This window comes from Anomaloglossus baeobatrachus, unplaced genomic scaffold, assembly GCF_048569485.1.
Source record: "Anomaloglossus baeobatrachus isolate aAnoBae1 unplaced genomic scaffold, aAnoBae1.hap1 Scaffold_3234, whole genome shotgun sequence".
Taxonomy (NCBI): Eukaryota; Metazoa; Chordata; class Amphibia; order Anura; family Aromobatidae; genus Anomaloglossus; species Anomaloglossus baeobatrachus.
The window spans coordinates 27,096-47,652 of NW_027442626.1; the positions used below are offsets into that span (position 1 = coordinate 27,096).

The 20,557-nt window shown below is 49.4% G+C and overlaps 1 protein-coding gene across 3 annotated transcripts in view; it reads left to right on the plus strand.

Moving 5' to 3' along the window:
• Positions 1–20,557, plus strand: part of KHK (ketohexokinase) — a 47,251-nt gene that overhangs the window by 20,180 nt on the left and 6,514 nt on the right. The window contains exons 4-6 of one of the 3 annotated variants that reach the window (XM_075332417.1): positions 6,419–6,553; positions 7,783–7,917; positions 19,813–19,885. In XM_075332417.1, coding sequence (XP_075188532.1) covers positions 6,419–6,553; positions 7,783–7,917; positions 19,813–19,885 — 343 coding nt within the window. The remainder of the gene's footprint in view (positions 1–6,418; positions 6,554–7,782; positions 7,918–19,812; positions 19,886–20,557) is intronic. The other 2 variants (XM_075332419.1, XM_075332418.1) reach the window with 2 other exon arrangements.

The following is a 20,557-nucleotide window of genomic DNA, read 5'->3' on the forward strand; positions in this document are numbered from 1 at the left end:
CTCAGGGTCTATCACCCCCATATGTGGCTCTGTAGCCTGTCCTGTGTCTTCTCCGGGTCTTTCACCTCCATATGTGGCTCTGCAGCCTGTCCTGTGTCTCCTCAGGGTCTGTCACCCCCATATGTGGCTCTGCAGCCTGTCCTGTGTCTCCTCAGGGTCTGTCACCCCCATATGTGGCTCTGCAGCCTGTCCTGTGTCTCCTCAGGGTCTGTCACCCCCATATGTGGCTCTGCAGCCTGTCCTGTGTCTCCTCAGGATCTGTCACCCCCATATGTGGCTCTGCAGCCTGTCCTGTGTCTCCTCAGGGTCTGTCACCCCCATATGTGGCTCTGCAGCCTGTCCTGTGTCTCCTCAGGGTCTATCACCCCCATATGTGGCTCTGCAGCCTGTCCTGTGTCTCCTCAGGGTCTGTCACCCCCATATGTGGCTCTGCAGCCTGTCCTGTGTCTCCTCAGGATCTGTCACCCCCATATGTGGCTCTGCAGCCTGTCCTGTGTCTCCTCAGGGTCTGTCACCCCCATATGTGGCTCTGCAGCCTGTCCTGTGTCTCCTCAGGGTCTATCACCCCCATATGTGGCTCTGCAGCCTGTCCTGTGTCTCCTCAGGGTCTGTCACCCCCATATGTGGCTCTGTAGCCTGTCCTGTGTCTCCTCAGGGTCTGTCACCCCCATATGTGGCTCTGCAGCCTGTCCTGTGTCTCCTCAGGGTCTGTCACCCCCATATGTGGCTCTGCAGCCTGTCCTGTGTCTCCTCAGGGTCTATCACCCTCATATGTGGCTCTGCAGCCTGTCCTGTGTCTCCTCAGGGTCTGTCACCCCCATATGTGGCTCTGCAGCCTGTCCTGTGTCTCCTCAGGATCTGTCACCCCCATATGTGGCTCTGCAGCCTGTCCTGTGTCTCCTCAGGGTCTGTCACCCCCATATGTGGCTCTGCAGCCTGTCCTGTGTCTCCTCAGGGTCTATCACCCCCATATGTGGCTCTGCAGCCTGTCCTGTGTCTCCTCAGGGTCTGTCACCCCCATATGTGGCTCTGCAGCCTGTCCTGTGTCTCCTCAGGGTCTATCACCCCCATATGTGGCTCTGTAGCCTGTCCTGTGTCTCCTCAGGGTCTGTCACCCCCATATGTGGCTCTGCAGCCTGTCCTGTGTCTCCTCAGGGTCTGTCACCCCCATATGTGGCTCTGCAGCCTGTCCTGTGTCTCCTCAGGGTCTTTCCCCCCCATATGTGACTCTGCAGCCTGTCCTGTGTCTTCTCCGGGTCTTTCACCTCCATATGTGGCTCTGCAGCCTGTCCTGTGTCTCCTCAGGGTCTGTCACCCCCATATGTGACTCTGCAGCCTGTCCTGTGTCTCCTCAGGGTCTGTCACCCCCATATGTGACTCTGCAGCCTGTCCTGTGTCTCCTCAGGGTCTATCACCCTCATATGTGGCTCTGCAGCCTGTCCTGTGTCTCCTCAGGGTCTATCACCCCCATATGTGACTCTGCAGCCTGTCCTGTGTCTCCTCAGGGTCTGTCACCCCCATATGTGGCTCTGCAGCCTGTCCTGTGTCTCCTCAGGGTCTGTCACCCCCATATGTGGCTCTGCAGCCTGTCCTGTGTCTCCTCAGGGTCTGTCACCCCCATATGTGGCTCTGCAGCCTGTCCTGTGTCTCCTCAGGATCTGTCACCCCCATATGTGGCTCTGCAGCCTGTCCTGTGTCTCCTCAGGGTCTGTCACCCCCATATGTGGCTCTGCAGCCTGTCCTGTGTCTCCTCAGGGTCTATCACCCCCATATGTGGCTCTGCAGCCTGTCCTGTGTCTCCTCAGGGTCTGTCACCCCCATATGTGGCTCTGCAGCCTGTCCTGTGTCTCCTCAGGGTCTATCACCCCCATATGTGGCTCTGCAGCCTGTCCTGTGTCTCCTCAGGGTCTGTCACCCCCATATGTGGCTCTGTAGCCTGTCCTGTGTCTCCTCAGGGTCTATCACCCCCATATGTGGCTCTGTAGCCTGTCCTGTGTCTCCTCAGGGTCTGTCACCCCCATATGTGGCTCTGCAGCCTGTCCTGTGTCTCCTCAGGGTCTGTCACCCCCATATGTGGCTCTGCAGCCTGTCCTGTGTCTCCTCAGGGTCTTTCCCCCCCATATGTGGCTCTGCAGCCTGTCCTGTCTCTCCTCAGGGTCTTTCACCTCCATATGTGGCTCTGCAGCCTGTCCTGTGTCTCCTCAGGGTCTTTCCCCCCCATATGTGGCTCTGCAGCCTGTCCTGTCTCTCCTCAGGGTCTTTCACCTCCATATGTGGCTCTGCAGCCTGTCCTGTCTCTCCTCAGGGTCTTTCACCTCCATATGTGGCTCTGCAGCCTGTCCTGTGTCTCCTCAGGGTCTTTCACCCCCATATGTGGCTCTGCAGCCTGTCCTGTGTCTCCTCAGGGTCTTTCACCCCCATATGTGACTCTGCAGCCTGTCCTGTGTCTCCTCAGGGTCTTTCACCCCCATATAATTACCTCATAATTGCCTGTTTGCCCTATGCCGGCACGTGCTGTTCCCTCCTGTAGAAGAACGTCAACGTGGAGTATGGGCATTAGGAATGGTTGAATCTAGGGGAGGAGTTAGTTCTCTCTGGTGGGTGGAGCCAAGGTAAATAGGAGAAGTCATTATAAAGGCGGCATTAGAATATGAAGGGGTGTTAAGTTACTTCTTGTGGGGATTTTACTGTCCTGTGAGATCTGCAACACGCCTGACATTCCCCAGCCCATAATGGCGTCCTCTCGTCAGTCCCACGCGGCGTCCTCTCATCGGTCCCACGCGGCGTCCTCTCGTCAGTCCCACGCGGCGTCCTCTCGTCAGTCCCACGCGGCGTCCTCTCGTCAGTCCCACGCGGCGTCCTCATCAGTCCCACGCGGCATCCGCTCCTCAGTCCTACGCGGCGTCCTCTCATCAGTCCCACGCGGCGTCCTCTCGTCAGTCCCACGCGGCGTCCTCTCATCAGTCCCACGCGGCGTCCTCTCATCAGTCCCACGCGGCGTCCTCATCAGTCACACGCGGCGTCCTCTCGTCAGTCCCACGCGGCGTCCTCTCGTCAGTCACACGCGGCGTCTCGACCCTATTACTGGGGATGCTTTATGACCTCTGCAGCCTCAGAAACCAATTCTGTTAATTGTACGTGATTTCTATATTTTATAGTTATTTAATGGGAATTCGGGGATCTTTGTTATGAAGAGGATGGGGTGAGAGAAAGAGACCTCTGAATCTCCCACCGCCTAGAAGCCAAAGTTGCTATCGACAGCGGCATCTAAGGGGTAATGCTGGTGTGATCAGAGCCCTGCCCATGGATGTCAGACGTCCGGTAAAGCCGGCGCACACAGGGTATGGAGCAGGTTCTGCACCTGAGCCCGCTCTATGTACGAGCACTAGGGAAAGTCCTGAGGTCGCACTCCATCCTGTCCACAACACGTGGGCCTCTCTGCTACTGATAGTATTTCATCAACATCACAGCCCAAAAAGCTAAAAATATAAAGAAGGCCCTGCTCTGTGTCTGCAGCTCCTGTGCAGGGCGCTGAGTCTCCATGGTTGCAGACCATCATGGCTCCAGAAGTCACATCATCTCCACCTGCCCTGAAAAATGTAAATTGCCAAGAAGGAGGGGGCAGATGTAAGGGAAGTAATATAGGACATACGACACTGGGTGTGTTCTCTGTTATCTGCAAAAGCAGAAACAAAGAAGGGCGAGAAACCAAAGGGTGAACAACGGGGTGAGGTAAGCAAAAAGGTAGGATTTGGGTAACAACCAAACAGTGTCAGGGGGTCCTACTCCGGGATCACACAATCAACAGAGCGAGAGATGGGTGAACGTCCTAAGAACCTTTATGCCATGCAAACCAGAAGATCCATAAAACTATCCACCAAACACAGGGTAAAATAGTCCAGAAACATGTATATAGTCCAGCAACGGGATAAATGGCAGGGAGATGAGAGTCACAATCCTCCAGATGTCTCTTTTCCAGAGTAATCACTGTTTCTCCAAGTCTCTCTGGGGTGCTGGCCGCAGCATCAGAGTCCAACAAAGGATGAATCTTACTGCCTCCTTGTCCTCCTCAGGCCCAATCCTTATATCCAGGGGTAGGCGGGAAAGGTTGGTTGGTTTTCAAGGCCCCCTAAGACTGAGGAAAGGAGGCAATACAGGGGGTGATTTTTAGTATTTGGAGAGCTGGTGAGTCAGGAAAAGACAATCAGGAAATGTCAGCAGAAGATCATCAAGAGGCAGAGACACATCCAGACTGCAGATGGTGACTGAGCTAATGTGATTAAGACTCCACTCCCGCCGGCTCCCGAGTCCCTCCATTCCCGCCGGCTCCCGAGTCCCTCCATTCCCGCCGGCTCCCGAGTCCCTCCATTCCCGCCGGCTCCCGAGTCCCTCCATTCCCACCGGCTCCCGAGTCCCTCCATTCCCGCCGGCTCCCGAGTCCCTCCATTCCCGCCGGCTCCCGAGTCCCTCCATTCCCGCCGCCTCCCGAGTCCCTCCATTCCCGCCGCCTCCCGAGTCCCTCCATTCCCGCCGCCTCCCGAGTCCCTCCATTCCCGCCGCCTCCCGAGTCCCTCCATTCATGTACATTTTAGAACCTCACCACTCTTCTTCAGACTGTATCCTTTCCTGTCCTGGCCTAAACCGCACTACACCTTCCTTCGTAACCTCTCCACAGTTGGTCAAGCCAGAACTTCTCCATTTTCTTTCTGTTCTGAACTTCACTGCTCATTTCAAATCTATGCAACCCAGAACCCATCCACTCCAGTCCAGTCCAGTCCAAACAGTCTTCATTCCAGTTGTGTCCAGTATTTCTGCCCCTTTTTCCAGCGTAGAGCCTCATCTCTCCAATCTAGATTAGAAATTCTAAGAATTCTGATGATCCTCTCCTGTCCACTCTCGAAGTTGTATTTTCTCTTTTCATGGAACAGTAAAGATATTTTCTCGCCTTTCTGTGGGACGTCAGTAACACTCCTGCTCTCTATACATTAATTATTAATTGCTATTTCTACATTAAGAACTTCTATGTGTCATTTCACCATGCAATCTAGAACATGTGAGGACCTATCAGGGGTGGGGAACCTTTTTTCTGCCGGGGGTCATTTGGATATTTCTATCAACTTTCGGGGCCGCAAAAATTATCAGCTTGAAAATTACCCTGCTGTTTTTGGTTAAACAATGAATAAACTCACCCCTACTGTGATGGCTGGGGCGGCTGTGATGTTCGGTGATATTGATCATGTGGCTTCTCACAGCTGCTTTTTCAGGTTTGTCTCGGTCTGGAGCGCAGTCAACAGATTGGTAAATCATATACATCACATAGGAGATGCTAGAGGCAACTACATCACAGGAGGGGCTGGGGGCATATATACATCACAGGAGGGACTGGGGGCATACGATGGGAAGCTCTTACTAGCCCTATTGCACCAATAGGGTCAGTGAGGGCTTCCCGACGTTAAATGGGGGCGTCACAACCCAAGGACGTCATACCCTCCATTGCCAGGTAGGGAGAGACACTTTAGAGCTAATTAGGGCCATTGTTTTTCTATCTGTATACCTCCTACCCGGTCATTATTAGTATATACCCTATATTTTACCATTTTTGTGTGTTTTATGGTCACCTGACCTTTTAATGAAAACATTAAAAGGTACATTTTAATGGAGTACTTCCCTTACGACATATATACATTACAAGAGGGGCTGGGGGCATATACATCGATGGAAAGGCTGGGGCATAGACATCACTGGAGATGTTGGGGCATACACATCACAGGAGATACTGGGGTGCATAAATTACAGGAGATGCTGGGGGCATATATACATCACAGGAGGGAGGGGCTGGGAGCATAGATACACCACAGGAGGGGCTGGGGGCATATGTACATCCCAGGAGGGGCTGGGGGCATATATACTGCGGTCCCCGGGAATGTGCCCAGAGGCCACATAAAAGTCATCATCGCGGGCTGCATATGGCCTGCTGGCCGGAGGTTCCCTACCCCCGATCCAAGTCATTTACACTTTATTATACCTGTACAGTGTTATATAATCCAGATCATCTGCACTTTTTACCTTTATTTTACCTTTTTTATACTATCCAGTGTGATCTATGGGGACGATTTATTATTTCTCCTAATTTGCTCTTTTTCTGGAGCGCTTTTTACATAATTTATTATTATTTTTTTGTCTAATCGATCTTCTCTGTGTCTCAAAATTCACATTTTAATGTCTAAATTTGGAAAATGTTAGTTTTTTAGTGAGTTTTGGTCTTTGTAACGCGCCAGTTTTTATTCTCCTGGTGATAAATAATAAATCTGAGCAGAGGAATAATAACTCTGCCCCATGGTCCTGTGATCTTTTGTCTCTTCTCTCTGTCGTTAATTGCCCATTAATTGCCCCCTCTGTGCCTCTGCCCCCCGCACAGTTTCACGCTGGACAGTCTGACACGGTACGGCATAGATGTAGGACATGTTGTGTCCCATCCTGGTTCATCCTTCCCGGCTTCCATAGTCATCAGCAACATTTCCAATGGGAGTCGTACAATCCTTCACATGAACAGGTTTGTGTTGGGAGATGGTGGCATACGTGGATGTGGTCTGCAGACCAGCAGGGGGCGCTGTATGTTCTGCTGGGCACGGGGTTCAGTCTGGTGTGTGGAGGCTCAATGAACACAGAGCTGTGGCGACTCAGGGCTGGTTAGTATAGTATAACATAGCTCTCCTCCATCTTAGGAAAAGTGTCCTCAGCACAGCCCTCTCTGTCCTCAGCGTGGTCCTCTCTGTCCTCAGCGCGGTCCTCTCTGTCCTCAGCGCGGTCCTCTCTGTCCTCAGCGCGGTCCTCCCTGTCCTCAGCGCGATCCTCTCTGTCCTCAGCGCGGTCCTCTCTGTCCTCAGCGCGGTCCTCTCTGTCCTCAGCGCGGTCGTCTCTGTCCTCAGCGCGGTCCTCTCTGTCCTCAGCGCGGTCGTCTCTGTCCTCAGCGCGGTCGTCTCTCTCCTCAGCGCGGTCCTCTCTGTCCTCAGCGCGGTCCTCTCTGTCCTCAGCGCGGTCCTCCCTGTCCTCAGCGCGGTCCTCCCTGTCCTGAGCGCGGTCCTCCCTGTCCTCAGCGCGGTCCTCTCTGTCCTCTGCACAGTACTTCTTCTCTGTCCTCTGCACAGTACTTCTTCTCTGTCCTCAGCGCAGTCCTCTCTGACTTCAGCGCGGTCCTCTCTGTCTTCAGCGTGGTCCTCTCTGTCTTCAGCGCGGTCCTCTGTCTTTATCGCGGTCCTCTCTGTCCTCTGCACAGTACTTCTCTATCCTCAGCGTGGTCCTCTCTGTCTTCAGTGCGGTCTTCTCTGTCTTCAGCGTGGTCCTCTCTGTCTTCAGCGTGGTCCTCTCTGTCTTCAGCGCGGTCCTCTCTGTCTTCAGCGCGGTCCTCTCTGTCTTCAGGGCGGTCCTCTCTGTCTTCAGCGCGGTCCTCTCTGTCTTCAGCGCGGTCCTCTCTCTGTCTTCAGCGCGGTCCTCTCTGTCTTCAGCGCGGTCCTCTCTGTCTTCAGCGCGGTCCTCTCTGTCTTCAGCGCGGTCCTCTCTGTCTTCAGCGCGGTCCTCTCTGTCCTCAGCGCGGTCCTCTCTGTCCTCAGCGCGGTCCTCTCTGTCCTCAGCGCGGTCCTCTCTGTCCTCAGCGCGGTCCTCTCTGTCCTCAGCGCGATCCTCTCTATCCTCAGTGCGGTCCTCCCTGTCCTCAGCGCGGTCCTCTCTGTCCTCTGCACAGTGCACCTCAGTCTAATCCCTTCTCCCCCTGCTGCTCCATAGCTTCATCACATCAGATTTCTCCAGGAGGAGCATTGAGGCCTCGTGTGTGAGCTGGCAGACCTGGGGCGACACTCCCTGCGCTTGCTGCCTGGTAAACATCAGCAATGGCTCTCGGACCGTCACACTGTATGACACGTAAGGAACAGAGGCGCGATACCGACCACTCAGATCACCCTGGCAGGACATCTCTGCTGCACAATCTCCTATAGGTTAATCTATGGTGGTAACTCAGGGGCAGATAGACGAGGGGCATTGTCAACGGTCGTCAAAGATCTGACACTTGATATATAAAAAGCAGGAAAAATAAAGGGCAAATTGTAGGGTGCTCCAGGTATGTAGCGGGTCTCGTGGGGTGCTCCAGGTATGTAGCGGGTCTAGTGGGGTGTTCCCAGTATACGTAAGGTCTTGTCGGGGGTTCCCAATGTGTGTTGGGTCTTGTGAGGGTGTTCCCGGTATACTGCCCCTTTGGTGGGGCTCTCGAGACATGGAGTGGAGACGGTGGGGCCCCGGAGATACAGTGCCTTGCATAAGTATTCGCCCCCCTGGAATGTTTCAACCTTTTCCGAAATTTCAGGCTTCAAACATAAAGATAAAATGTGAATGTTCTGGTGAAGAATCAACAACAAGTGACACAATTGTGAAGAGGAAGGAAATTTATTGCTTATTATAAACTTTTGTAAAAAATAAATAACTGAAAATTGTTGCATGCAATATTATTCATCCACTTTACTTTCAGTGCAGAAACTCCCTCCAGAAGTTGATTGAGGATCTGTGAATGATCAGATGTTGTCCTAAATGACTGATGATGATGAATATAAGCCCCGGTGTGTAATCAAGCCTCCGTATAATGCCCCCTACATGATAGGCTCATGTTCTGTGTAAAGCGCAGAGAGCATCATGAAGACCAAGGAACACAACAGGCAGGTCCAGGATACTGTTGTGGAGAGGTTTAAAGCCGGATTTGGTTACAAAAAGATTTCCAAAACTTTACACATCCCAAGAAGCCCTGTGCAAGCGATCATATTGAAATGGAAGGAGCATCATACCACTGCAAATCTACCAAGACCCGGCCGTCCATCCAAACTGTCACCTCACACAAGAAGAAGACTGATCAGAGACGCAGCCAAGAGGCCCATGATCCCTCTGGATGATCTGCAGAGATCTACAGCTGAGATGGGAGAGTCTGTCCATAGCACAACAATCAGTCTACACTGCACAAATCTGGCCTTTATGGAAGAGTGGCAAGAAGAAAGCCATTTCTCAAAGATGTCCATAAAAAGTGTCATTTAAAGTTTCCACAAGCCACCTGGGAGACACCAAACACGTTGAAGAAGGGGCTCTGCTCAGAGGAAACCAAAATCACACTATATGGGCACAATGCCAAACGATAAAAGCAACACAGCCCATCACCCTGAACACACCATCCCCACTGTCAGACATGGTGGTGGCAGCATCATGGTTTGGGCCTGCTTTTCTTCAGCAGGGACAGGGAAGATGGTAAAATTGATGGGAAGATGGATGGAGCCAAATACAGGACCATTCTTGAAGAAAACCTGTTGGAGTCTGCAAAAGACCTGAGATTGGGACGGAGATTTGTCTTCCAACAAGACAATGATCCCAAACATAAAGCAAAATCTACAATGGAATGGTTCACAAATAACCGTATCCAGGTGTTAGAATGGCCAAGTCACAGTCCAGACCTGAACCCAATCGAGAACCTGTGGAAAGAGCTGAAAACTGCTGTTCACAAACGCCTCCATCCAACCTCACTCAGCTCCAGCTGTTTACAAAGGAAGAATGGGCGAGAATTTCACCTCTCCATGTGCAAAACTGATAGACCCACACCCCCAAGAGACTGCAGCTGTAATCACAGCAAAAGGGGGCGCTACAAAGGATTAACTGACAGGGGATGAATAATATTGCACACCCCAATTTACAGTTATTTATTTCTTATAAAAATTTAAAATAAGCAATAAATTTCCTTCATCTTCACAATTGTGTCACTTGTTGTAGATTCTTCACCAGAACATTCACATTTTATCTTTATGTTTGAAGCCTGAAATGTGGGAAAAGGGTGAAAAATTCAAGGGGGACGAATATTTTTGCAAGGCACTGTACAGAGTGCAAATGGCAGGGCCCCGGAGATGAAGATGGCAAGGCCTTGGAGATGCAGAGTGCAGAAAGTGGAGCTCTGGAGCCACAGAGTGCAGGCATTGGGGCCCCACAGACGTGGAGTACAGACAGCGGGACCCTGGAGACACAGAGTGCATAAAGTGGAGCTGTGGAGATGCGGTGTGCAGGCGGCGGGGCCCTGGGAGATTCGGAGTGCAGAAAGTGGAGCTGTGGAGATGTGGTGTGCAGGCGGCGGGGCCCTGGGAGATTCGGAGTGCAGAAAGTGGAGCTGTGGAGATGTGGTGTGCAGGCGGCGGGGCCCTGGGAGATTCGGAGTGCAGAAAGTGGAGCTGTGGAAATGTGGTGTGCAGGCGGCGGGGCCCTGGGAGATTCGGAGTGCAAAAAGTGGAGCTGTGGAGACAGTGCATGTGGCAGAGCCCCAGAGATGCAACGAACAAACTGCGGGGTCTGGAGCCACGGAGTGGATGCAGCGGAGCTCTCGAGACATGGAGTGGAGACGGTGGTGTTCTCAAGAGCCAAAGTTCAGATGGTGGGGCCCCGGAGACGTGGAGTGCAGAAAATGGAGCTCTGGAGATGCAGAGTGCAGGCAGTGAGGCCCTGGAGACACGGAGTGCAGAAAATGGAGCTCTGGAGATGCAGAGTGCAGGCAGTGAGGCCCTGGAGACACGGAGTGCAGAAAGTGGTGCCCTGGGGATGCAGAGTGCAGGCAGTGAGGCCCTGGAGACACGGAGTGCAGAAAATGGAGCTCTGGAGATGTAGAGTGCAGGCAGTGAGGCCCTGGAGACACGGAGTGCAGAAAGTGGTGCTCTGGGGATGCGGTGTGCAGGTGGTGGGGACATGGAGCGCAGACAACGGGACCCTGGAGACGCAGAGTGCAGATGGCGGGGCCCTGAAGATGCAAAGTGCAGATGGCGGGGCCCCAGAAACGTATACTGCAGAAAGTGGAGCTCTGGAGATGCGGAAGTGTGAAGGCAGTATCCAGCAATCGGCGGTTTCATAAAATCATCTTTTTATTTCAAAATATTCTTAAAAGGTTTAAAGACACAGCGAGGCTCTGGGGACACAAAGTGCACATGATGGGGCCCCGGAGACATGGAGTGCAAAAAGTGGAGCTCTGGAGACGCAAAGGGCGGGGCCCTGGAGGTGCAGAGGGCAGAGCCCTGGAGACGCAGAGGGCAGAGCCCTGGAGACGCGGAGTGCGAAGGGCGGAGCCCTGGAGACATGGAGTGCAGAGGGCGGAGCCCTGGAGACATGGAGTGCAGAGGGCGGAGCCCTGGAGACATGGAGTGCAGAGGGCGGAGCCCTGGAGACACGGAGTGCAGAGGGCAGAGCCCTGGAGACACGGAGTGCAGAGGGTGGAGCCCTGGAGACATGGAGTGCAGAGAACAGAGCCCTGGAGACACTGAGTGCAGGCGGTGGGACCCTGGAGAGGTGGAGTGCAGAGAACAGAGCCCTGGAGATGCGGAGGGCAGGCGGCAGGTGCCTGGAGATAAGGTGTGCAGATGGCGGGTCCCTGGAATGCAGAAAGTGGAGATCTGGAAACATGAAGTGCAGATGACGGGGCCCTGGAGATGTGGAGTGAAAAAAAGTAGAGCTCTGGAGACACGGAGTGGACATGCTGAGTGCAGACAATGGAGCCCTGGAGACTAGTAGTGCCAAAAGTAGAACTCTGGAGACACGGAGTGCGGATGGCGGAGCATTGGAGACACGGAGTGCAGGAAGGAGAGCTCCGGAGATGCAGAGTGCAGACAGGCGTGACCTGGAGACGTGGAGTGAAGACGGCGGGGCCCTGCAGATGCAGAGTGTAGACATGGTGATAACTAGTGATGGGCGGACCCGAACTGTAAAAGTCCGAGCGGGTTCACTAGTACCCGTGCACTGACCCCGGGCCTGGAGTTTTCAGGGAATGCCGAGTACCTATCCGGAACCGCCAACTCAGGTAATTAAAAAAAAATAAAGGAAAAAGAAAAAAAATAGGAATAAGCAGGTACATTATACTTACCAGTCTCCTGTGCGACTGTAACACTACTTCCAGGGCTGCTTATACTACTTCCGAGGCCACTCATTAACCTAACAGTGCCCCGCCCACCAGCAGGCTCGGCGATTGTGATTGTTTGCAGTCAAACCATGCCACCATCCTGTGTGACAATGTGCCTGACTGCTTGCTATTGCAAACGCTGTCTGTGTCCCTGCCGTGGTGTAAAAATAAAACCAAAAACATTGGTGTAGGGTGCCTCCATATTATGATACCCAGCACAGACAAAACATATGGCTACAGGCTGCAGCCCCCAGCTGTGCGCTTATCATGGCTGGGTATCAAAATTGGGAGGACCCCATGCAGGTCCTTTTTCTTTTATTATTATTTAAATAAATAATTTAAAAATACGGCGTGTGGTTCCCACCCAGCCATGATAAAGCCGACAGATGGGGGCTGGTATTCTTAGGCTGGGGAGGCCCATGGTTATTTGGCCCCCCCAGCCAAAAAACAGTAATTTTTTTTTTTTTTAAAGAAAGTTTCTGATTATAAAATTTGGATAAGAGATCAATAAATATAACATATATTTTTCCCATTAAAGGATACATTTATTTAAAATCACACCACAACCCAGTGATACAGGGGCAAAAGATAAGTAAATAATTCAACAAACAGGCTGGAAAAACAAAGGGACCTAACTAGCCTGATTTGACCCTAGAACGTCCAGCCCTGTCTGCCAACATAGGTGAAGCACCCTAATTTTTAGTGGTGCACCCATTTCTTGACGGCTGACCCTCCCTTGACCTGAGAAACCACCTAGCTCAGGGGAGACAGGGAATGGGGAGGCAATATAAGTCCGGAGATTTGCAATAAGTATGTAAATGATCAAGTCCACAGGTATAATGGTAGCAATGAGGTTACTTAGCTTCCAAATGTCTTCTTGCTATGGTGGACAAATGATCCGGTCAACTGGGTACCCCCAGGATAACAGTGGGGATAGCAGCTATTCACATCTCCTCTCCGGACCGTGCAGAGGGACGCTTGCCGCAACGTGTTTCTCCATACACCGGTTCATCAGGAGGCTATTACGGCAGGTTATAAAGCAAGTACATAGGTAGGTGATATACCAATCAATTCACACTTGTGCTAGAAAGTCTAATTTATAAGATGATAACGTTTCCCTCCTCGGCCAATAGTAGCCCAGACTACTCATCACACGAAATAATCATTCCTACCCAGAGAGTTTTGTACGTAGATTCAGGAACCCCTCTAGGTAAGGAATTAGTCAGCTGTATAGTCCGGGTAAGATGACCCGGCATTAGTAATACTGCCGCCTTGGTATCCGCATGACAGTTACCTAATGCTGTGTGCGCCCTTACATACACAAGGGACCACATTTCCGGATGTGTCACAGGAAGTACTGCAAAAAAGAGGGGCCCGTAAGAATGATGCGTTCGCGGTAAAGCTCTTACACTTGCGCAGACCCCACTGTGCTCCAGGTGGAAAGCAAGGGAAGCTGCGGCAAAACATGTCCTGTGCCTGCGCGCCGTGCCTTCACTATACACAAGGGCCGCTACATTTGTGACCGACTTGTGGATACCACATTTCCGGATGTGTCACAGGAAGTACTGCAAAAAAGAGGGGCGCGACATAATGATGCGTTCACGGTAAAGCTCTTACACGTGCGCAGACCCCACTGCACTACAGGTGGAAAGGGAAGCTGCGGCAAAGCATGTCCTGTGCCTGCACGCTGTGCCTTCACTATGTATGTAGTAAGGGGATTCCCTGCAGGGTATATAATAAAAAACAAACACGCGGCGCCAATCTCCGTGCGTTATCATAGCGGCTCTCTGGTGCCCTTTTAATGAAGTTTTATGCACTCACCTTTTGCCACAAAACTTCAAGTATATAGGATTTTTCCAAAGCCTCTTCACGCGTCCAATGTTTATCCGGGTCTGCTGCTTGCCTTGATCCTGTGTTTGGTGCTGCCACGGATTCCCACAGGTGAAAAGGTTAAGAATGAAGTAAACCAATTCTGCGGTGGCCGCGCTCCCCGTAGTAATGATTTTAAAACCAAAATTATCACATCCATTAAATGCAACAATTCCAGAACATTTCCTGGCTCTTCCCGATTGCCCTGGTGCGGTGGCAATTGAGGTAATAAGGGATTAATGAGACATCACCATTGCTAATTTCTAAGTGAAAAGAACTAAACACAAACACCGAAAAGTCCTTTATTTGAAATAAAATACAAAAAAACCTCACCCTCTTTAACCCCCAAAACACCCAGTACTGATATAATCCACACAAGGTCCCATGACAATTCCAGCTCTGCTACATACATATTGAACTTAAGAATGAAGTAAACCAATTCTGTGGTGGCCGCGCTCCCCATAGTTAATGATTTTAAAACCTCTTGTCCACAATGGAATTTATTGCTCAAAGACATACGGAATTTAAAAACTGATACAGCGCGTTTCGACGGGAACAACCGCCTTCCTCAGGTATCTAAGTAAAAATGCATCTCACTCTCTATTTTATAGATAAAAAATAAATACAATTAACTGGGTATTCAAATAAGGCTGTGGATACAGTGGATACAACCGCACCTGTGTAATCAACCTCTTTGTTATCTTCAGCTCTAGTAGCTCCTTTAAAACAAATCCCCAAACAACAAATCACTTAAAAACTCATTAAATTAAAAGCACTGTAAGCATTTATCAATAAAATTACTATCAATAAGAGCTCTCAAATAAAAGGTAGTACAAAAAATAATTTATATTTAGACAGGGATATATACTATATTCTTTCCACATTATCATTAAGGCCATTAGGATGCAATGTTTGAAGGCGGTAAATACAATATGTTTCTTTGCGATTGAGCAAACAGATTCTATTGATCGTTTCCACAGGTATCTGTTCTAGAGGTGTCCCCTTATATTAAAATTGAGTAATATATGTCTCGATAAACTGTTTTAAAAACCCATTTTTTTGCTCTATTTCTGTGCCCATTCATATGAGCACGTAAAGTCTGTGTTGTGCGTCCCACGTACTGTAGCCCACAGCTACAATCGATAACATAAACTATATAATCACTATCGCACTCAGATTTTGTTTTATTGTAATTGATTTGCCTGTACTTTTACTTGTGATCTGTTTTGCTCCATGGTTTATAATTCCACACGTATAACATTTCCTAGAACAACATCTGAAAACTCCAATCACCTGATCTTTAGGCTATGTCCGCACGTTGCGTCGGTGTACCTGCAGTTTATTCTGCACGTTTTCCTTCCCTTGGTTTTTGACCAAATGGCTTTTGACCATTTTTTAGCGCTAAAAACGCATGCGTTTTTACCGCGTTTTTGGTGCGTTTTTAGCGCTTTTTACCTGCGTTTTCACCTGCGTTTCTGCAGATGCGTTTTTGAGATCAAGACACTGAGAAATAAAGTTGAATTAGTCAAAAAGAATGAAAAAAGAGAAAAAAAGTTTAAAATTAACTTTTAATAAAATTATATGGTAAATTATCAATTTTAATGTAATAATAGTGGTTATGCACATTTTAACAGAAAAATAGCTAAAGTTTATTATTTTTTTACATTTAAATTTTCGGTTATTGTGTGTGTGTAAAGGAACATTAGAACCCATTACTTTTTGGCCAGAAAAGCATGCGTTTTTGGAGCCAAAAACGCAGTTGAAAAGCAGGTAAAAAGCATGTAAAACGCAGGAATTGTGATTTTGGTTGCTTTTTGCCATTTCTCATTGACTCCAATGTTAAGGAAACGCTGCAGAAATGGCAAAAACAACTGACATGCTGCTTCTTTTTCAGCATGGTTTTTGACCACAAATATGCAAATTAAACGCTGCAGAAAAAAAAGCAAAGTGCAGACAGGATTTCTGCTTTTCCCATAGACTTTGCTGGAAAACAAAAACGCATGCCTTTTTGCCCAAAAACGCTGCTGCCAAAAACGCTGCAGAAACGCAGGAAAAAACGCAACGTGTGAACATAGCCTTATTTTTTTCTTTCCTTGCAAATCGTTTATTATTTTCTCTTAATCTACTTGGGGCTATTAAGCGTTTTATCGTTTTCCCCCTCCTACATGTTATATTTGGTTCCTCAGGCAGATATTTTCCCAAAATCAGATCCCATTTTAGAATATACCAATAGTTTTTCAGAATCATACGTATCATCTTATTCCCCCTATTATAGGTCGTAATGAAATTAGATTTTCACCTGCCTCCTTTTCTATCATTTGTTTTCTTTACATATCACCTCCATTTTCTTTCCCCTCTTTTTTACTGAAAAAATCCTCCTGTTTTTTTTTACTCTGTTTTTTTTCATATGCGGCATGAAGCAATTTTTTTGGATATTTCTTTTCCTTAAATCTTTTCTTTAAGATGTAAGCCTGGGTTTCATAGTCTTTCTCTTTAGTACAGTTTTTCCTGATGGTAAAGAACTGACCATATGGAATGTTTTCTTTCCATTTTTTTATAATAAGCACTTCTGAAATCCAAAAATCTATTCGAATCAACTTTTTTAAAATGTATTTTTGTGATGATACATTTTTACTTAGATACCTGAGGAAGGTGGTTGATCCCGCCGAAACGTGTTGTATTTGTTTTTTATTTCTGCATGTTTTTGAGCAATAAATTTCATTGTGGACAAGAGGTTTTAAAATCATTACTATGGTGAGCACGGCCACCACAGAATTGGTTTACTTCTTTCTTAAGTTCAATATGTATTTAGCAGAGCTGGAATCGTCATGGGACCTTGTGTGGATTTATATCAGTACTGGGTGTTTTGGGGGTTAAAGAGGGTGAGGTTTTTTCTATTTTATTTTCGGTGTTTGTCTTTAGTTCTTTTCACTTACAAATTAGTAATTGTGATGTCTCATTAATCCCTTATTACCTCAACTGCCACCGCATCAGGGCAATCGGGAAGAGCCAGGTAAAGTTCTGGAATTGTTGCATCTAATGGATGTGATAATTTTGGGTTGCAGCAGGCTGCTATTTTTAGGCTGGGGGGCCCTAATAACCATGGGTCTCCCCAGCCTTAGAATACCATCCCCCAACTGTTGGCTTTATCATGGCTGGGACTCAAAATCAGGGGAGGACTGCATTCCAATTTTGTAATTATTTATTTCAATAAGTAAAAAAAAAAAATCTGCATGGTTTCTCTGTTGTTTTGATACACAGCCAAGATAAGAGCATGGCTGGGGGCTTTATCTGTGCTGGGTGTCTTAATATGGTGAAACCCTACTCTAATTTCTGTATTTATTTTTACACCACGATAGGGACACACACACAGCGTGTGCAATCGCAAGCAGTCAGACATGCTGTCACAGAGGGTGGCAGCACGGTTTGACTGCAACCAATCACAGATGCCGGGACTGCCGGTGGGCGGAGGAGGCAGAGCATATGCACGAGGTTAATGAGCGGCCTCAGAAGTAGCGTTACAGCTGTGCGGGAGGCTGGTAAGTATAACGCTCATGCTCTAATCCCCTTATCCCTTCTACCACCATTTTAAAATGCATGATTTGGGTCCCCATAGATTTACATGGGTACCAGCATTTGGCCAGATATCTGGGAATAATTCCGGTCCCTAACCAGGGTTTTTTTAAACTCAGTTGGACCCACCAATTACTGGTATCTATGTGTCCACCCATCACAGGTGATAACTCTCAATGCCATCATCACTGGATACGTAAAGCTAAACCATTTACCTCGGATGTACGTCATTGAGTGGAGTCAACGAGTGTTGAGAAGCTTCCGGGCACCGCACCGAGGTCTGAGGTCTACACAGAGTGGAGCATCTGCAACTGCCTGCCAGATACTGCACCTTACGGAGCAGAGGAGAGATCGTGTTTTTTTGGAGCGTCACCAGTTGGTCAGCGGTCGCCCGTTTGTGGTCAGGTTTCTGGCCGGCTCTCCTGTGTGGTTCCTCTCAACCTTGACCAGTTACATCTTCCTTTCGTATTCCTTCCATCTTTTTTACATGTTGATAGTTTTTATATCCTATATGTTACGTGTCTTGAGACGTTGACTTGTTTCCTTATTATTCCTGGTCTACATTCTCATCCCCGATCATAAAGCCAAGTAAGACCTCCTGGAAGCAGAACAGTTTATAAACCTTATGTTCAGTCCTCATTTCTTATTCTGTAGCAAAGGGTCAAAGAAAATTCACCAAATTAAGACTTTTTTTTGTCTATAAAGCATGTTGTTGTGTGTGTTATGTTACGTCTCACCTGGTCACGTGGATCCTCGGGGCTAGGGTCTGGATAAACCGCTGGTATTAGCAAAAAAACTACAAGGACGAAGGTCCAGATGGAAGAAGATCAACAGGAAGAGCAAACGGGAACCACAGGATCCGATGAAGCAGAGTTGTGTTTATAGTAAGAGATGTAACAGACTCACAGTCCACAGAGGAGCGTCAACAATGGGAAACTGGTGAAGCTACACCGAGCTACAGAGGAGACTCAACAATGGGAAACTGGTGAAGCCGAGCTGCAGAGGAGGCTCAACAATGGAAAACCGGTGAAGCTACGCCGAGCTACAGGGGATGCTCAACAATGGGAAACTGGTGAAGCCGAGCTGCAGAGGAGACTCAACAATGGAAAACCGGTGAAGCCGAACTGAGCTGCAGGGGATGCTCAACAATGGGAAACTGGTGAAGCAGAGCCGAGCTGCAGAGGAGGCTCAACAATGGGAAACCGACAAATCAGAGCTGAGCTGCAGAGGAGACTCAACAATGGGAAACTGGTGAAGCCGAGCTGCAGAGGAGACTCAACAATGGAAAACCGGTGAAGCCGAACTGAGCTGCAGGGGATGCTCAACAATGGGAAACTGGTGAAGCAGAGCCGAGCTGCAGAGGAGGCTCAACAATGGGAAACCGACAAATCAGAGCTGAGCTGCAGAGGAGACTCAACAATGGGAAACTGAAGCCGAGCTGCAGAGGAGGCTCAACAATGGAAAACCGGTGAAGCCGAACCGAGCTGCAGAGGAGGCTCAACAATGGGAAACCGGTGAAGCTACGCCGAGCTACAGGGGATGCTCAACAATGGGAAACTGGTGAAGCAGAGCCGAGCTGCAGAGGAGGCTCAACAATGGGAAACCGACAAATCAGAGCTGAGCTGCAGAGGAGACTCAACAATGGGAAACTGGTGAAGCCGAGCTGCAGAGGAGACTCAACAATGGGAAACTGGTGAAGCCGAGCTGCAGAGGAGGCTCAACAATGGGAAACCGGTGAAGCTACGCCGAGCTACAGGGGATGCTCAACAATGGGAAACTGGTGAAGCAGAGCCGAGCTGCAGAGGAGGCTCAACAATGGGAAACCGACAAATCAGAGCTGAGCTGTAGAGGAGACTCAACAATGGGAAACTGGTGAAGCCGAGCTGCAGAGGAGGCTCAACAATGGGAAACTGGTGAAGCAAAGCCAAGCTACAGAGGAGGCTCAAAGGCAGAGCTGGTCTGGAAACCTAGCTGGAAACTGAGCATCGAAGAAGCAGAGGTGCACACAAAATAGCAGTTACCCAGCAAAGGGTCAGATGTGAGAGCTGGGTTTGTTTGGGCCCAGTGGTACAGCAGAGTTATATATCAGGGCTGAGGTTGTCACCAGAGTCCAAATCAGATCTAGCCAGATCTAGCCTAGCAGAGCAATGAGCCGGCCTATAAATCGGGTGTGTGATGTCAGATGGGCACATTTGCCTGCCATGGCATCCTGACATGCCAAGGAGTAGTGAGAGCTGCCAGAAGGGGGAGGACACTACACCCGACACTGGATCCAGGAGAGTAACAATTACAACTCTTGCTATTCATTGATGTGCCATTGTTTTATTGCATGCACTTGTACTGTTATTTCTCCTTCTTATGTTATTACACGATGTTCGCAGAGATTGTGGACTTACTCTGTATTATCCCACTGACAGGAATCTTCCTGACGTGACAGCAGACGACTTCCAAAAAGTAGATCTGACACAATATAAGTGGATTCACTGGGAGGTAAGAGGTTAAGAAAATTGAGGAATGTTCCATGTATATATCTGTCATCTGCATACATAAAGGAGTCCGAAAGCCTGGAGGGTCCTGGTCATCAGGGAGTAAAGCCTGGAGGGTCCTGATCATCAGGGAGTAAAGCCTGGAGGGTCCTGATCATCAGGGAGTAAAGGCTGGAGTGTCCTGGTCATCAGGGAGTAAAGGCTGGAGGGTCCTGGTCATCAGGGAGTAAAGCCTGGAGGGTCCTGATCATCGGGGAGTAAAGACAGGAGGGTTCTTGTCATCAGGGAGTAAATCCTGGAGGGTCCTGGTCATCAGGGAGTAAAGGCTGGAGGGTCCTGGTCATCAGGGAGTAAAGGCTGGAGGGTCCTGGTCATCAGGGAGTAAAGGCTGGAGGGTCCTGGTCATCGGGGAGTAAAGGCTGGAGGGTCCTGGTCATCGGGGAGTAAAGGCTGGAGGGTCCTGGTCATTGGGGAGTAAAGCCTGGAGGGTACTGATCATCAGGGAGTAAAGGCTGGAGGGTCCTGGTCATCGGGGAGTAAAGGCTGGAGGGTCCTGGTCATCAGGAAGTAAAGCCTGGAGGGTCCTGGTAATCAGGGAGTAAAGGCTGGAGGGTCCTGGTCATCGGGGAGTAAAGGCAGGAGGGTCCTGGTCATCGGGGAGTAAAGCCTGGAGGGT